The sequence below is a fragment of the Pleurodeles waltl genome, chromosome 7, assembly GCF_031143425.1.
Source record: "Pleurodeles waltl isolate 20211129_DDA chromosome 7, aPleWal1.hap1.20221129, whole genome shotgun sequence".
Lineage (NCBI taxonomy): Eukaryota > Metazoa > Chordata > Amphibia > Caudata > Salamandridae > Pleurodeles > Pleurodeles waltl.
Window position 1 is genome coordinate 64,053,381 of NC_090446.1, and position 18,343 is coordinate 64,071,723.

The 18,343-nt window shown below is 42.8% G+C and overlaps 1 protein-coding gene across 1 annotated transcript in view; it reads left to right on the plus strand.

The window, feature by feature from the left end:
• LOC138303636 (alpha-2-macroglobulin-like) overlaps positions 1-18,343 on the plus strand; it is a 133,922-nt gene that overhangs the window by 1,026 nt on the left and 114,553 nt on the right. Inside the window, exons 2-5 of the mRNA XM_069242933.1 lie at positions 9,542-9,725; positions 15,442-15,598; positions 16,597-16,649; positions 18,233-18,253. Coding sequence (XP_069099034.1) covers positions 9,542-9,725; positions 15,442-15,598; positions 16,597-16,649; positions 18,233-18,253 — 415 coding nt within the window. The remainder of the gene's footprint in view (positions 1-9,541; positions 9,726-15,441; positions 15,599-16,596; positions 16,650-18,232; positions 18,254-18,343) is intronic.

Sequence of the window (18,343 nt, forward strand, 5' to 3'; positions counted from 1 at the left end):
CACCTGTGCGTCTTCACCACAGGCCTGAGTGTGCCCGCCCTCCACTTAACGTGCCGCGCCTGTGCATAAGTCTCTGTCCTAAGCCCCGCCCTTCACATTACCCAGAATAGTCTGCTTTGGCCCCCTCATGACTTGCCCCACGTTCTGCTGTTTGCTGGTTCCAAACCGCCCCAGTCCAATCCTCGGCCTCTGCTTGCCCCATTCTATCTCCGTGACTAGTTTCCTCTTGCAGGAGGACGAGCCGTGAGCAGAAGAGCCCAATTGTGGGGGGCAGGGCCGACTCTTGCTCCAGTAGCGTCATGGACAGAGAGAAATGTGCCACCCTCTTTTCTGCTTGTGATAAAAAAGCAACATTTTTTGTAAGTTTTTGGCTGGTGAGCAGTTTTGCTATAGAAGTTCAAGAAACTCCGTAAAAGTGTCATGAGTGGCACTATATTGTGCAGTAAGTAACTGATGGTAATATAAACCGCTCCTGTATCTTTGGTTGATGTTGGCGCTATATAAAACTGACCCCAAACTAAAATTGTGAAAAGCAGGTTGAAATGCCGAGGCAATTTAAGGGAGTATGGGATCTGTGCAACCACGTCAGTGAGTTTGTCTACTGTGTCCTGTTTGAGCAAGGGAAATTATAAGTAAATGTTGAAAGGTGGTGTGTAATAAATATTGTTGGGTGGAAGGTACTTTTTAGTTGCTGATTATGGCATACTGAAAATGTGTTGAATATGTGATGTGAAGACTGTCTGTTGTACACTACTGGGGTGAGTGATGGATTAAGGTGATGTTTGTAGCACAGTCGTTGTCGATTGTAAGGCAAATCGTATGTGTCTGGATGACCTGGCGGGTAGGTGCTTGTATGAGTGACTGTGAGTGATATCTTCTATTTCCAGAAACCAGAATAAATTGTTCCTCGGCTTCCCGTGCGCTTTATTTCGGGACATAGACTCCGACACCCTTTTTTAGCGTAAAAGGCAATTTATTAGGACAGGCTTGCTCATCATAATAACACATCAATGTAACCAGAACTTAAATGACAACATTTTATCTTTAACCTTGTAACTCCTCTTCTTCAATCCTCATTTCAATCCACCACGTATCCTTCGCTCAGCCAAATTCCACTTCATTCCCACACATCCCTCTTTTCTTTTTATCCCCTGCTTGACTCGGGCCTCCCCCAGTCTGTCATCTTTCACCTGCTTCTTTACCCCCCCCCAGAAGGGTGGACAGGCCCACATCTGACTCTCCACCCTCCCACATGTACTGCCCGCACCAAGCAACCTGCCCTAAAACTGTCAATGAAAATCCCCTCCCCCTCATCCTTGTCATATGCTCTCACACTGGACCCATCCTTCTCTTCTTCTTACATGTAGGGTGGGTGGGTGGCCAACCTCTGCGCAGCATGACTTGCTGGCTCTGAAGAGGCTGATCCTCCCGCCCCCACCCCCCTTTGTACCCTACCACGCACACTCCCCAGCCTATCCTCTCCCAGGCTGTCTACATCCGGCCCAAGAGCTCCCGTGAAAAGATTGGACTGCATCCAGCTCTTCACAGGGCCCTATTCTGATCACATGCGTAGGAGGACGCACAGCATGATGTCATCTTCAGTAGTACAGTTGGTGCCGAGGTTTTCACTGCAACTCTCCTAGGCTAGTAACTGTACAGAAAGGAAGTGCACCACAATCAAGGTAATCGCCTTTTCGCTGTTCCCTGAAATGCCCCTCACCTATATTTGTGGCGTTGTTGTTGCGGAAGAATATCGGGAACCAGCCACAAAGTTGAATTTTTTACTTCTGTGCCCTGAATTTAAGCTTTATTTTGTTATTCCGTGGTTGAAATCTTCGTTTCACCATAAACTACAAATTTATATTTTAAAATTCCCACTGTAAATGAGTGTTTATGACTTGATGAAAGAAGATACAGCAATGAGTATGTTTTCAAGCATTTTCCTTTTTGTTCGACTGACATTCACTCGCATTTTGGCAAGTGTGCATGGTAGTCTTGTGGTCACAGTAACCCTCGTTCAGACCACCATGCAGTGAGTCACTTCAGTAGAGAATGTTCCTTTACCAGTGTCACTTCAAACGGAGCTCATCTTTCCAGTCAACTTAGTACCTAAGGGATTGCTAGGGCCCTGGAATTATGTGGCAGGAGAGGGCCAAATTATGCAGCATAGCTGTGTAAAATATGCAGGAGAAAAGGCAAATTATGCATCCTAATGAAGCACATTTTGTAATAGTATTACTTCATTATTTCATCATTTTTAAACTTGATAACACTGTCTGGGTATTGATTGCACTTCATTGGACCAGTTTAATACCTACATACAGCAATAAGCAACAGAAGGGCAACCAGTCCAGCTTTGCAAAGGGCTTTCTCTGTGCGGCAACACGTATCACTGCATTTTTAGTAACTTTTTACCCGTTTGGGCAGAAACTACATTTTTTGTTAAAATATGCAGATCGCCTAAGCCAAATCCATTTGTCTTTGTCAATGCTTTTTATCCATGGTGGACAGTAAGTTACTCACTGAATTAGTTACTCAAGTGTTTGTGATTTAGTGCCTGACTTAAAGATACTTTCCCTCATTTGGAGCAAGGGGTTTCAGATGTTTTTGTACAAGGAATGGAGCACATTAAACATCCATCCATTAAACATGCAATCAACACAGATTCAGTCAACGCACCCGTGTTCAACACATGTATCCATCCTCTGTTCAATCACCATCTACTCATAACACACTATATAAAGCTTATTGTTGTCTGAGTAGCCTTGCAGTGAGAGAACACAAAATAGTTATACCATCAAATCTCATACAGTATATTGCCATATATTGCAGTTATGGCTGCCTGTAATGTTAATAATAACCCCTCCATTTGTGCAATATTTTATAGACAAATCCTACATCCAAGCCTAAGGTCCATAATAGTCACAAATTCAAGCACTACCACCAACCTACCCTACAAGGACCAGTTACAATAGAAAGAGAAGCAATGGGACGCACATTATTGAGTTGCACTCAATTGTTCGAAAACATGCTGTGCGTGGCATTTACTTAATGTAAATTTTTTAACAGATGCTCATGTCAAAGAGTGAATGACGTATTGCATATTAGATTATACAACAAAAATAGTAATATTATTTCCCGTTTGCTTGCCAAATGGGCTCAAGGGAAAGTTAAGAAGACCTGCCCCGTTTTTCGCTTGGCAGTGAAGCTTAGTAGAAAAATTCCATGTTCTCATTTGGTAGTGGCAAAAGCATCTGATTGGTCTCAGATACAAGGATATACATAGGCTGTGATCAGATTAAAAAAGGGAACAAAGATATATTTTACAGCATTGCCACTGTGTCCTCGGTGAGATAAACCAACATTTTTTCAGCTCATGAAGAACTTGCGAGCAATCAAATAAAATCTTGTACAGATTAAGCTCAATAGCAGATGGTGCCATTCTGTCTGTGCAGCAGCTTCAAGAATCCTCTTTATTAATGCCAGGATAGCTTCAAATTATTGACTTTTTATTTTCTTGTGTGTTGGCCGAGCCCCGCTGACTTGTTAATGTCTCTAGAAATATTTGGGAGCAGAATGTGCCGAATAGAGGGCTTTAGGTACAAGGGGAGACACTATGAAAACGTACTATGAGCCAAGCGCTAACTTTTGAATTGTATTTTTTCCCCCAAAAAGCAGAACAGTGTAAATCTCATCTGCAGACATAAAAATACATATTTTGTCCGACAGTCAGTTCATCCATATTTTGACTCTCTTGTCCAAAAATATCAAGTGTAATTAACAACATACTCCAATCTATGACAAAGGTGTCTTTCCAAATGATTCAACAGTTTATAGTTTGTACATCTTCTTGGGTTTTGGCACAGTACAAAACCCTTCTGGAAATTCCTGTTGACAAGAGATCTGGTGGAAACAATGGAGGTGATGGGAGGAGGGGGATGTTTCAACCTCCACTGAGACAAATGGAAGAGAAGTGAACCACAGCAATAGCAACTTTTCACAAATGGAGACGGAAGTCCTTCTAAACTAGGCAGCTATGCACCCCCAGACCTTTTGAGAGCCCAGGAACAGAGATGACAGCCTCATTATGGGAGCCCCACCTCTCCATGCTGAGGTGTAAGACTGGGACAGGGGAAAGTCAGTGTTGTAACCAGGATTTAAAGGCGTAGGTGCTTCTATGCAGTGCTCCCTGTAAATAACAAGGCGTCAGAGATAGAACGAGAAATGCGTGAGAGAATCCTCAAAAATCATACAGCTGTTAAGGACATTTGAAATTCGTGCTGACACAAGGTGATAAAGCAACAACATGCAGACAACATAAACTAAAATGCTTGCTGCCATGAGAAGAATACTTAACAAGCATGCTTTAAATGCTTGCAGCCAGGAGAAGATAAGTAAACGTAAATAGTAAACGCTGTGCAGCCTTTACCTAATAAAAGAAGTTCCACCCACCACAGCAGATGGGAATGAGTACTTGGGCCACAGGGCACTGATAAGAGAAATAGGAAGGGGGACTCGCGTTGGTAAATGCAGGAAATATGCTACAGCCAATAGAAACAGAAGAAAAGTAAGTGGCAAGCACAGGAACCAATGAAAAGCATGGGGGTGGGATGTAAGCCCCTTTTAAGATATATATTAACAGCAGATTTCACAAGCACAGTGCAAGCGCTGTGCAGGTGAAACCTACAAAAAGAGGCAGCAAGTCCTTTTCACAGATCAGTCGTTGGCTGGCTCAAGGTGGCATCTTGCCTCTGAACACATCTCTGTACCTTCCCCATCTCACAAGAATCACCAACAACTTACCTCCCTCAGACTGATTCTAAGTTGTTTGTGGGGGGGAGTGTTGATGGTTGTGGCAGGGGGTGAGAGGAAAATGGTAGAGCAAGGTAGGGGCTCATAGGGTGCTAAAAACAGTGACTGCGGTGTTTGAAAAACTATTCCACAAGCACCAGAAGGTAAAGTGCTGTGGCTAAGCTGGCAGGACAGGCTAAGATCATCACACAACATGGACCCTGCCTCACGGTCTTTAATATCAGCTGCGAAGCATGCTGTGGGATTGCTCTGATGTTACATATGGGGTCTTGGAAGGAGTCCAGTCATTCAATCAGGAACTTGTAAAGCGCACTACTCACCCGTGAGGGTCTCAAGGTGCTGAGAAGGGGGGGGAGGGGTGGTAAGGGGGTAGGAGGTGCTGCTGCTGCTCGAACAGCCAGTCTTGAGACATTTCCTGAAGGTAAAGAGGTCTTAGATCTGGGGCAGGTGGGTGGCAAGAGTGTTCCACATTTTGGCGGCCAGGTGGGAAAATGATCTACTGCCAGTTGTAGTTCTGTGGACGTTTGGGGCGGTTGCGAGGTCGCCGGAGCGGGGATGCCAGGTTGGGGTGTAGAAGGAGAGCCGTCTGTTAAGGTATTCTGGTCTGGTGTTGTGCAGTGCTTTGTGAGCGTGGGTGAGGAGTTCGAAGGTGATTCTCTTGTTGACTGGGAGCCAGTGCAGGTTTCTCAGGTGGTCTGTGATGTGGCAGTGGCTGAGGATGACCAGGATGAGGTGTGCGGAGGCGTTCTGGATGCGTAGCAGCCTCTTATGGAGTTTGGCTGTGGTTCCTGCGTAGAGGGCATTGCTGTAGTCCAGTTTGCTGCTTACGAGGGCTTCGATGACTGTTCTTCTGGTTTTGGTGGGTATCCATTTCTAAAACTTTCGGAGCATGCAGAGGGTGTTGAAGCAGGAGGAGGAGATGGCATTGACTTGCTACGTCATGGATAATGAGGATTCCAAGATAAATCCTAGGTTGCGTGCATGGTCGGTGGGAGTCGGAGCGGCTCCGAGAGTGGCAGGCCACCAGGAGTCATCCCATGCGGAGGGGGTGGAGCTGAAGATGAGGACTTCCGTTAAGGCTTTTTCCAGTGATACATGATGCCTGGTGCAGGTGAAGGGTTTGTGGTATTGCACTGTATGATGAGTGAACTATTTGCCTCTCCTGTTAATATTTGTACAGAGAGGGCTTGGTTTCATGGATGTACAGTAGGAAGTTAATCTGGTGCACAAGAAGTGAATAGTGTGTGACATGCACCAGAGTCCCCAGGCCACCGCCATATCCTGAGATTTTCTTGCCAAGCTTTATGAAGTATTCACTAGCCCTGCTGTTCAAGAGCTCAAAATGTTAATCCTCTTATTACGGCGGAAGTGGGGCCTCTTGGTCTGGTCTGTATGTTTTGTTCACAATAATTTCTTCAGACTAATACGGAGGAAATAGGAGTCTGATTGGGAGACAGTTTTCTGCTAGAATGCACTTGGTGGGGGCAACATTTCTTAAGATTACAGGTAATGTCTACTGCTGGTAAACAAACTTGGGAGCTCTCTGTGTTGAGGGTGAGCAGCTGAAATAACAGCTAGAAGATATAGAGAGCTGCTACTGCTCTAACCCACCACAGCCAGGCTGCCTGGTCCTACCGGGCCCTTGACCATCCATCCCATCCACCTGCCCCTCTTTCACTAAGAGTCTGAGACCCTGGGGTGGAGGTAAAAAGTTGTAGTTTATTAAAGTTATGTCATAAATCACGAAATGGTCATAAATCGTCATGACAGTAATCAATCACTGATTTAGTCCATAAATCATGCAAGAACATCAGCATAAATCATTCATACAGTAATAAAACCATGATCCCAATCTTAAGCCAGTTTGGCAACACTGTATGACAGCACCATGCAACACAGGCTCCTAACCAGTGAGGGTGTTTGTTGGGAAGCTCCTAGGGCTTCAGCGGGGTCATTCACATCTTTTCAGAAGTATTCACTCATCGCTATCCATATTAGTTCTTTTGACGTAGGCCACCTTGAGTGATCTGTTGATGGTCCACGTCTTCATTCTTAGCTTCCTAGGTGACTTCTCAAGTCGAGAAAAGGCATATTTGTTGGCCCATAAGGCAGTAGAAAGGCTGGATTATTTCCTGTTGATGTTACAGCGGTAGAGTACATGCATCTGTGCTGTTTGGTAGAGTGTTGATGCTTCAGGCTGTACTCAACAGAAATGATAATACTCTTTCTTCACTGCCTGTAATAAGAAAACTTCAGTTATTTGTGTATTTGTTAATATGGCATCACAACCCACAACATCCACTTGAAAGATGGAAACCCCAAAGGTACACCCAAGACCAGGAAGAATAGAGAAGGTGGGTGGTGGAGAAGGGTCAAGAAAAAGAAGGGTGAAGGTATGGGACGTTCATCTACATGTCTTCCTCATACATTGAACTCACACATATACCCTTTTGAGGTAGAAAGGAGTAGTAATTTGAGTTATGAAATACTACCAACTACAATTAACACTAATCCAAGTGGCTCACAAACACAAAAGAGCTTCATGTTGGTCCCCTGACGGAGGACCCACCTGTTGTATTTCTTGCCTCTGTGTGCCCCACCATAAAAATAACTTCAAAGATGCCACTGCTCACAAGAAACAGAATTATGACTTTGGGGCATTCCTAGTTGTTTTTAAACATACATCAGCAAATTGCACCATTTGACTACATTGTGTATTACTGAGCAGAAAGAAATAAGCATATTTGTGCAAAGGTACTTTTTTAGCCAAGGGGAAAATATTTTACCCCATGGCCAAATCTGAAACCACTTCTAGTATACCTCCGCCAATTTCGGGTTGTTACATACCCTTTTCCCCTGCTCTCCTGTCCAAGCCCGGTAATTAATTTCCTCCCATCCCTTGTAGAAATCTATCCACCATTTCCATGGTGCGAATGAATTCGAAAAAAGCTATTGAATTTATGGATGTTCTCAAAGTTTACAAGAATTTACGATTGCTTATGTGAGTATCTTGTACTCGTCAGTTGAGCCAGTTGGAAGTTTAAGTAGAACTTATAGCTGCAAATGGCTTTATGAAATGAATCAAATGAGTGAGAGGCATACATTGATAATTTGTGTGCAATGGAGGGCGAAATAAATAATGTAGTGAAAGTGCTGTGCTACCTGGCAGAGAATGCCTAAGGTCTTGGTGCTGCCCAGGCTTATGAACATCAGATGGTAGGAGGTCAGCCAATGTGTTGTTGTAATGTGTTCAAAACTTCACTCCAAATCAGGCTGTATAAAAGAATTAATTTAGATTTATAGTGATGCTTAGTATCCCATTAAAGGACACTAGGGCTTGTAATAATTGGACACTAGGGTTTGTAATAATGGCAGCGTCGCTTAATTTGTGCTGGTGGTTGCAGGGAAGGCCTACCAGAACTCATTTTGGGGGATTTTTTCTCATAATCTGGTGATTCAGAGCAAGAAAGAGAAAAACATAAACAGAAGAATGGAGGAAGAAGACAAAGACAGAAAAATGCAGCGAAAGAGGGAAAGCAAGAATGAAAAGAACCTGAATGTGGAAAATAAAGTGTGTATGGTGGGGAGGTAGAAAGAGGCATGGGGTGGAATCCAACTACACGTCTGTGGTATTCAGAAATCCCTACATTTGTCAGCACCAGCTGTAATCTGCTGAGAAAAACCGTGGACACCAGCACTTACTGTTTTGCAGATTATGAACTAAATTGAAGCTTTCTCCATTCACTTCTTCTTCTCAACGTTTAAGTGTTCACAGGTAGCTTGGACCACCCCTAGTCCACAGGAAGTCACTCACTGTGAGAGTGTGCACTGGTACGTGGATGCAGTTACCAGGCAACAAAGCAGCTTGTTGAGTGATTTGACTAAACTGACTTTAGGAAGAAATAGTTACTTCCAAATTCAGTGACCAGTGGATAGTCATATTTCCAGGATAGATGGAATCACTGGACTCGCTGGCTCTCATAATGGTAATGGCTAGGAAGGTGTGAGATATAAGTTCATCTACTTGTCCTTTGGGACACATTGTATGGTATCTTACCTCAAGGCACAGAGCATTGCCCACAAACAAAGTTGGCCTGGAGGTCCCATGGTTAATATCAATTGGAAAGTAAGAGATCCCTGGCAGGATGGAGTCCTGTAAACATAAATGTAAATGTAGTAAACGCATATGCGTGGTAATGGCAGCATGGTCAATACATAGCATTGCATTGATTGTGTTGTAAGTGATGTTTCCCAGTCCAGCAGTAAGTGTTTTTCAGTCTATGAGTTTTTGCGTAAACTGACCCTTTTATCCCAATATCTGTTCTAAGTGCTGTTAGTGACCGATGCTACTGTTGTCAAATTGGAGGGCCTCAGTTTATTGACCATGGAGAGGAGAAAGGCTTAGGTAGCTTTAGCATCTTTCAGACTCATGATCTGCAGTTCATCGCAGTGACTGATTAACTAATTCAGTTATCTTGGCATGTGTAGTTATGCTTTTCATATCTTGTTATGAAGGAAACCATATACTTTAATTTGCATCTATATGAAGCACATACATAATAAAAAAGAACAAATAATAGTGATAGGTGGAGTGCTTAAGAATGCAAATAGCATTTGCAATACTAAAATACTGCTATTCTTACTACTGATATAATCTACAAGGATAACCCTTATTATAATAACACTATGGATGATAATTTAAATATTGCCTCTCTCCCATCCCTTTCAGGCATTACATGCTGCTGGTCCCCACCGTGCTCCATGGCACGCACACGGAGAAGGCATGCCTGGTCCTCACGCACCTGAACGAGTCGCTCAAACTGACCATCACTCTGGAGCACCCAGCGTGGAACGTCAGCCTTGTTCAGGTCTTTGCGCCGGAGAAAGACTTGGAGCACTGCTGGGATCTGAAGGTAAGTGCATGCCAATGGGGCATGTGGGAACCCCGTGTCATAGACTAGAGAGGAGAACAAAAGTTGTGTAACTCACCTCCAGTCTCCATGCCTTGACCCCCTGCTTTGGCCTTGAATCTGGGCTAAATGCCCTTCATAAAGGTGTGCAGAAGAGGTGCTCATGGCAACAATCTATGTCACATTACACAGCCATTATACAACATGTCATCCGTAGACAAACACTGTCCCACCTCTCCTAACTAAAGAAACCTGAGAGTTGCATTAGTTCATCAATCCACTCATCAGGTCCCACCTCTTAAAGAGCCCATCCTCTCTGGTTTACAAGCCCTCTCGCCCTTTGAAGTGAATATCTGTCCAAGGATTTCACAGCTTCTTCTAGTTGATCCACAGTCCTTCTCAGTCTTCTTTCGCTTTAGTCTCCTCAAGATGACTCTTCATGTGGATGAAGGCCCTTCAGTCTTCAGGTAGTGGCACTTACCGTACTCTCCTAAATAACCAGAATGATTCTAACACACTCAGTGATATTTCAATCCTCAAAAAGAATCCTCCCCATGTGGACTTAGTTCCCACCTTCCTGGTCCACCGCCTTTCATCCTATTCCATTCTGCTCGACTCCTTTTCGCTATCTGCGGTACGTTAGACAACAGGGTCCAAAAAAGGATATAATTTAGGGAAGCCAGCATCTCTTTAAATGTTGTAAATATGTCACCATGCCCCACACTGTATGAAAACATTCCCAAGATCTCTGTTATTATTCCTTTTAGCTTAATCAATGGCAGCTGGCTTGAATTACCAGAAGTACCGGTATCTGTTACCCACCTGCTCTAAAGCCATCACAGCTTTTTCATTCAGTGCACACCCAATTCAAACCGTAGATTATATTGTCTCAATGAATAAGGCACAAGTGTTAGGCTCCCATCTTTTAACTCTAATAACCATGATAGCCAAAGACACAGGATTTATGAAGCAATGAACAACCACATTATTCCGCACGGTGGTCAAAATATGTGCCAAGAGAAGCCAATTATGAGACATAATGCAGCTCAATCTGTGAGCGTGTTATTTTTTCGTTTTGTCATTTCATCATCAATTATTATTGTCTGGGCAAAGATGCACCTTGTTAGTGCCAGGTTAGCACCTGATTAAAGCAAACAGAAACATAAAAGTCTTGAGATAGCGATGCTTATTTATGAGAGGCTACCACCGCAGGAGCGTCACTTTTTGTGATGCTCCGGCAGCGCAAACCTCTCAACCATGTATATGAGGCCACACAAAGCCACTTTGCATGGCTTTGAATGGCCTCATAGATATGGAGTAAGGCAAAGCAGCACAAGTTGCCGGGTTGCCTTACTCCGTACCAGGGAGGCACTGTGGTGGGTTTTTTCATGCAACACCCAAGGATTTTGATGCAGCCCCAGATTTATCTAATCACGTAAACCTGGGGAAGAAGCAAAACCTTACACCTCCATAGGTGAAGCGTAACGAGGAGAAATATTTTTATTTCTCATTTTTTACTCTTTCCGTGTAAGGGGAAAATGCCTCTCAGGATTGTTTTTGGGCAGGATGGCACCCTTTCCTGCACAAAAATAATCTTGCATGCAATGGAGGCACCCTTGCACCAATGTGCAAGGGTGCCTGAGTTGGTGCTATGCTGGCAAAACGGCACTAGCACAGGGGGGCAGAACAGGAATGCACGGTATTGCATAAATACAGTTCATTCCTACCCTTTCACTCTGGGGTAGAACAGCACAGCAAGATGACTCTTCTTGCTGCGCTAAGCCAAATCCATGTAAATAAGGGTCAATGTTTACAAAGAGTCTGTCATTGTGACTTTTTGGTGTTTTCTTTAATTACCTTTTGAACCCTTTTGAGCTAGAAGGACATTTCTTTGTTCTAGCAGATGAAAAACGCCAAACAATCAAAGTAGCAATAGCATAAATCTAAGGGGCCAAGCCAAACACTGCATTTTGTAGCGCGTGAAGTATTACTACAGTGGGACCGCTCATGTATTATAAAATGCAATTCAATATTCCTTGGGTAAAGATTTCCGCTTCTCTTACCTTTTCACTGGAGAGATCTCTGACACTGTGACAGAGATCTCCACACCTGCAAGCCTACGCTTGATTAGTAAATCTGGTAGGGACAAGGGGAAGTGGCTGGAAAATGGGAAATACTTACTACAAAGTGTGAGAGGTTTAAGGAAACATAAGAAGGAGTTTAGGGAGGGAGAGGCTACAACAAACACACAAAAGAGTATATCATTAATATTCACAAACTATATTTTATATATATATATATGGTATCACTGAAGAAAACAATAGGTTACAGGGACGTTATAGTTAGGTTCACATTTTAAGTGTACCAAACCATAAATATTCACCTGTTATAGTTAGATTTATCTCAAGTAACTTTAACCATGCCCTAAGCTTACTATTACTAATGCCTCTGCCATGCACAGTTTACTGCTGCCCCGGGGACCAAAACCTCCCTGGTGCTCATGAGTCATATGCAGGGGGCCTGCATGCCCCCACTGTCCTGGGGACGACCACCTCCCCAGGGCTGATATTAAATATGCAGGGGAGGGCTGCATGCCCCCCGCTGCCCCCAGAACCACTACCTCCCCAGAGCATTTAAGTAATAATATGAGGCCCCCCTATGCCCCAGGGACCACCACACCTTGGGACAAAATGTAATTGATTTGTGGGGGCGTGCCTCAGGGATCACAACCTTCCCGGGCACATATTTAAAAAAATCAATGAGTTCTCTTTGGGACCCCTGTACTGTGTGTATGTTGGAAGGACTGCCACCCCCCAGGACCAATTTCTATCATATTGCCGGGTGCCCACTCCTGGGACAAAGCTGTTTGCTGTGGCTTGGCTGCAGCTGTGCAGCTGCGGCCATGCCACAGCAAACTCTTCCGTTTTTGACAGTGGGACCTGGCCCACCCAGGGACTGCATATAAACAAGCATGAGAGTCTGCACCTATTTTTTTTCAAAAACAAATTTGGTTGATCCACCACGTTTCTGAAGACTGTAAAACAAATACTATTTTGCTCTGGGTGCCCCTCTGGAAATTCAAAACTAGAGCCAAGTGGTCAGGGTGTCCCGACCCTGGCCCCTATTCTGATTTGTTTACATTTTTACAGGGACTTGGCAGAAGCAGATATACACCAAATAGTAAAAAGGGGACTTTCTGGACAAAGAACAACCTTTCTACCAAATTTGGTGCTATTCCTGTTCAAATGTACTAACATGGAAAATGCAACTTTTTTGCCTGGCAGTAGGTTTTATATATATATATATATATATATATATATATATATATATATATATATACATGTATGTATATATATATATATATATATATATATATATATATATATATATATATATATATATACATATATATGAAAAACCTCAGATAACTATAACTTGCGCTCCCCAGTGCACTGCTGATGACCTCATACATCACATGTTTCATGACATGGTCAGTGACATCACTGATGAAATCTCAAATGAGATCATCCAGTGAGTTTAAGTGGTTGTATTGATGTGTGAGTGGGTGTGTGTGAGTGGGTGTATGGGTGAGTGAGTGGTTGAGTCATTTGCTGTATGGGGGAGTGAGTGGATGTGTAAGAAGCTGTATGGGTGACCAAATGTCTGTGTGAGTGGCTGCATTTGGTTGAGTCAGTGGATGTGTGAGTGGATGTATGAGTGAGTCAGTGGGTGCGTGAGTCATTGTATGGGTGAGTGAATGGGTGTCACTGTATCGGTGAGTGAGTTTGTGAATCAGTGACTGTATGGGAAGGGAGACTGAGCGGATGTGTTAGTAGTTAGTTTCAGTGAGTGAATGGGTGTGGTACAGATAAGTGTGTGGGTGTGTGAGTGGTTGTATAGGTAAGTGAATGGTTGTGTAAGGGACTGTATCAGTGAGTGAGTGGCTGTGTCAGTGACTGTATGGCTGAGTGTGTGGGTATAGAGTGGTTGTACGTGTAAGGGAGTGGATGGGTGCATGAGTGGATGCATGAGTGGCTGTGTGGGTCTGTGAGTGGTGTGTGAGTAGCTGTATGAGTATGTGAATAGCTGAGTCAGTATTGTGTGAGTGGGTGAGTAGTTTTGTCAGTTGCTGTGAGTGAGTGGGAGTGTTTCAGTAGTTTTAAAGGTTTGTGAATGAGTACGTGAGTAGCTGTGTGTGTAGATGTAGGAGTGTTTGTATGGGGGTATGAGTGGGTGTATGAGTGGTTCTATGGATGATATAATCAGTGGTGTCCTCAGTGATGTCATTTAAGATGTCATCCGAGTTAGGCTATAGTTAGCCGAGATAACTAAAATGCTGAATTTCACTGGTTTTGTACATGTGAAATGTGAGCCTAACTACAACGTCCCTGTAACCTTTGGCCTTTTTCAGTGAATTTCTATGTTTAAAAAAAAATCTATTTCCTAACTATAACATCCCTGTAACCTTTGTTTTTTCAGTGTTTTTTTTAAATATAAATATATATATATATATATATATATATATACAAACACACACACATATATAATATAATAATATAATAATATAATATATGGAGAGAGAAATCAGAAATAGAACTATTTCAATAAAATGTTACAGCACATTAAATTAACTCCTTAAATGTGCATTAAATAATTAATTAAAATATATACCCAGTTCATTTAATGAGTTACTGCAAGATTTTATTTTAATATTTGTAGGTTTGCTATAAATATATATTTTTAGGAATAATAAATAATTATATGTTTAACTATACTTTCATGACGGGAGATCCTCGCCATGGTGGCAAATGTCTGTATATATGTGTGAAAAGTTATTAGTAGTAACTTTACTCTTTTAAATCCTGTGGTAGGTGACTCTATCAGGGATCAATATATATTAGGCTACACTTAAATGTAAATTTACACTTGGAAATGGAGTATAGCAAAAAAGCCAAGATTTAAACCTAGATAGAGTATTACATATATAAGTAAGCAAATCTTCACAAGTAAGTTTACCTTTCTTATCAGGCCTTAAATCTAAAAGTACATTAAATCTGAAAAGCCATAAGCATCAATTTCAGGCACTAGTCCCTTCAAATTTATCACTATCACACTTTTCCTCAAATGACACATATGCCTCATTATTCCATAGGAACCCTGTCTCCATGTGTTCAGCCAATCTTTTGTGCACTACTGCCCATTACTGAACACCCGTGAACACCTTACCCGGGCGGCATCTGAGAATTTCTGTATAGTCCACCATAGTGAGTCTCCCAAGAGCAACACTGATAATTAGTTTTTTGGGCTCCACTGACACCATTGACACCATAAGTCCTATTGCCAATGCGCAACAGTCTGACACACAAATTGCCAGCCCAAAAGTATGACAACCAAGATGTCATCTAAGTAATGAACACTTTATATGACTGCACCTGAAATTAGCATTGCCAAAATGTGTTGAAGTTCTGAAGCACTGTCCACATAATTAAGCAGCCTGTAGGCGTGACTTTGCCTGCAAATGTATGCATAAGATGTGACACACTCTCAGGTCACCTCTCACAGTGAGTCTCATGGTGTCTGTGAGGAACTCCCACGCAGAGAAAGGGTTCAAGGCTTTGCCTTTTGCTGGTGTCCTAAGCAGGGACAGAAGTATTGGACTGACTTTACCTTTTTATTTAAGAAAAAACATTTAAATAAGTGATATTGATTATTGTCACAGGTCCCTGAGACGGACACTTCCCAGCTGGCCTACGTCACTCTCCATGGCAAAGGAGACACCATGGAGTTCCATGGGAGGAGGTCTGTCCTACTCGAGCCCTCACAGAACCTGGTCTTTGTACAGACAGATAAGCCCATCTACAAGCCTGGGCAGACAGGTGAGAACTGAGACCAACACATCTGTGGCAGAGGGTCCTACACTTAAACTTTTAAATTCCACAAATAGCATAATGGAGGACTAGTATCAGTCAGTGAAAGCCTAGTGGCGTATACAGGGTCAAAGTATGCCATACCATTCTTACCACTCCTCAGGTGAATCCGGAGAATCTACCATGTAGGCATGGATTTGGGAGAGAGCGTGTTCTCCATGAGTCCTAGTGCAGATGAGAGATGTGCATACCTGATGCAATATCTAGGCAGTTAGCAGCCTTTCTACTCACATGATACACAAAGGAACTCAATGGCATTGTTGGCCTGCTTAGATTAGTCTTCCCATCATCTCATGAGAATGTCTGAGTTATTAAGGCTGCACCCCACACAGCGGAAAAAAAACTCACCAAAGATGGCAGACAGGACTCACTGCCCCTTTTGTAATGCTGAATTTAGCTAAGATCCCCAGTGCCCCCTTCACAGAGGGATGTTTTGAAATTTGCATGGGAATGTTGTTAATCAAAATGAGTGGAATGCCTGTCTCCTCCACAATACCAAGCAGATTCCCCAGGTTAATTGTGACAATTTGCACTGTTTGTCAGGGAGAGAGAATGGAATTAAATGCCGTGGGAGGATATGGATGACTTCCTCCAGAAGTCCACTGGCATGTCTCCACAGCACACTGATCTCCCTACCTACCCCTACCCCAGCTTTTATGGAGGGCTACACATTTCTGTCAGGAACCTACCACGAATGCTGTGAAAGTGGGGATGCACACATTAACAGTGTCCCATGTGCTCCCTGCCGCCTAAATCGGTGTGCACCTGTGGCTTTTGTTAAGCTATGCATCACTCAACTGGTGTAACCCAAGGAACAAAAGTAATGTACATCCTGGAATTAACAAATCGAGTATCCCTCAATATATACTAAGGACCAAAGGTTTATTCTTGATATGGATATCTTTGGTGTAACAACATGCACTAATGCTCTCCTTTCTGTATTTCAGTCCAGTTCCGTGTTGTTTCACTCAATGATGACTTCCGTCCAGAGGAAGAGACGGTAGGTCTAAAACCTAATGAAAGCAAATAAACAACTACTGTTCCACTAGTGATCAGGGGCCAGATGTATGACATTTTTTTTGTGACTCGCAGTTTGTGATTCATTTGCGAATCACAAATTGCGAGTTGCAAAACAAAATGTACAACAATGTTAACCACACTGTTTGTGATTCGCAACTGGGTCGCAAGGGACCTGCCTCATTAATATTTATGAGGCAGGTCACAATTTGAGACCCATTTGGGAATGGCCACATTTACAGGGATGGTGACCTGCTGGGGACAGAAGACCACCATGACTCTGACTGTTTTTTAAATAAAGCAGTTTTTTTTTTTAATGTAGCCATTTTCCTTGAAGGAAAATAGAGTGCATTTCAAACAAAAAACTGAAAAGTTTTCTTTTCATTTTTTTAAGAGCAGCGAGTGGTCCCCGGGAACACTGCCTGCTCTGAAAAAACATTTTCACTACCATTCACAAAAAGGAAGGGTGTCCGGCGGGGACCTCTTCCCATTTGCGAATGGGTTATCTCCAACTTGAAGTGGTGGTAACTGTGAATGTTTTGTGACCGCATTCACAAAACATTCTAGTATCCCCCTGCGAGTCCCAATTAGGAAGGGATGTCCTTGGCACATTTCGCAAGTTGGTAATAGGTTGGTTACTGGCTCACAAAATGGGGATGGTACATGCCAGAAGGCATTTTATTGGTCACATATGGCCCGATGGGCCGGTTATGATAGGTAAAATCCTTTGAACATCTGGCCCAAGATGATTTCCATTTGCAAACACAGAGCCTGGATCTACGAGTGTCCAAGTTCAATGGTCTCCAAAAATTATTAAAGCATGGCATGGCTTAGGTATGTCCTTGAACCTCCACAGCAATGAACTAAGATTAGAAGAAGGAGAAGCTATGGTAGTGATGCAGAAAGTCCCATCAAGTGTCCTGTTGGTTGTGCCATAGCTCTTATCAAGTAACCTTCCAATTTCCTAAATTCATACTGATCTTCTGCAGTGGCTGTTGTTTTTCAGTCACTATGGGAACTGTTGGAGAACTAAAGGAAAATCGAAGCAGTGTGTGATAGGGTATCTGTTGGAGAACTTTTCTCAGCTTTGACAGATGCTTATTTCTATGTTGGATTTGACATTAGTGATGAAGTAGAGGAGAGAGGATGGAGTCTGGACGCAGTGTTGGAAGAAATGTGAGAAATGTATTATGTGAGATCAATAAGACTTCGTAAAGTGAGTGGACCATAAATGGAGGAATGCGTGACACTTGTGAAAAGTGCAAGAACCGTAATTTGAGTCATTTAATGGGACCATGCTACAACATTTTTAACAAATGATGGATACATTTAGTGAAACTCCATTCTACTGTGAGTGGTCCAGTTTGTGGAGAGTGGTTGTGAATGCTTAAGTACAGTGAGGTGGCAATGAGTGTAACATCATGGAAGGGTACAACGCCTAACTCCACTAAAGTGTATAAGCCATGTGTTGTGTAGATGAGTGAGGATCAATTCATATTTCCTACCTCCTTCCAAATGTGTGGATAGTAACACATTTTTATTTTTGCTTTCTTTTTTGATTTCCAGTTCCCTGTGATATATATTGAGGTAAGATTTTAATATTCCATCTCACTGTGTCAACTTATACTTGTTGCAGTGATTTCTCTGAAGAACAGGCATGCAATACTTAGGTGCCTC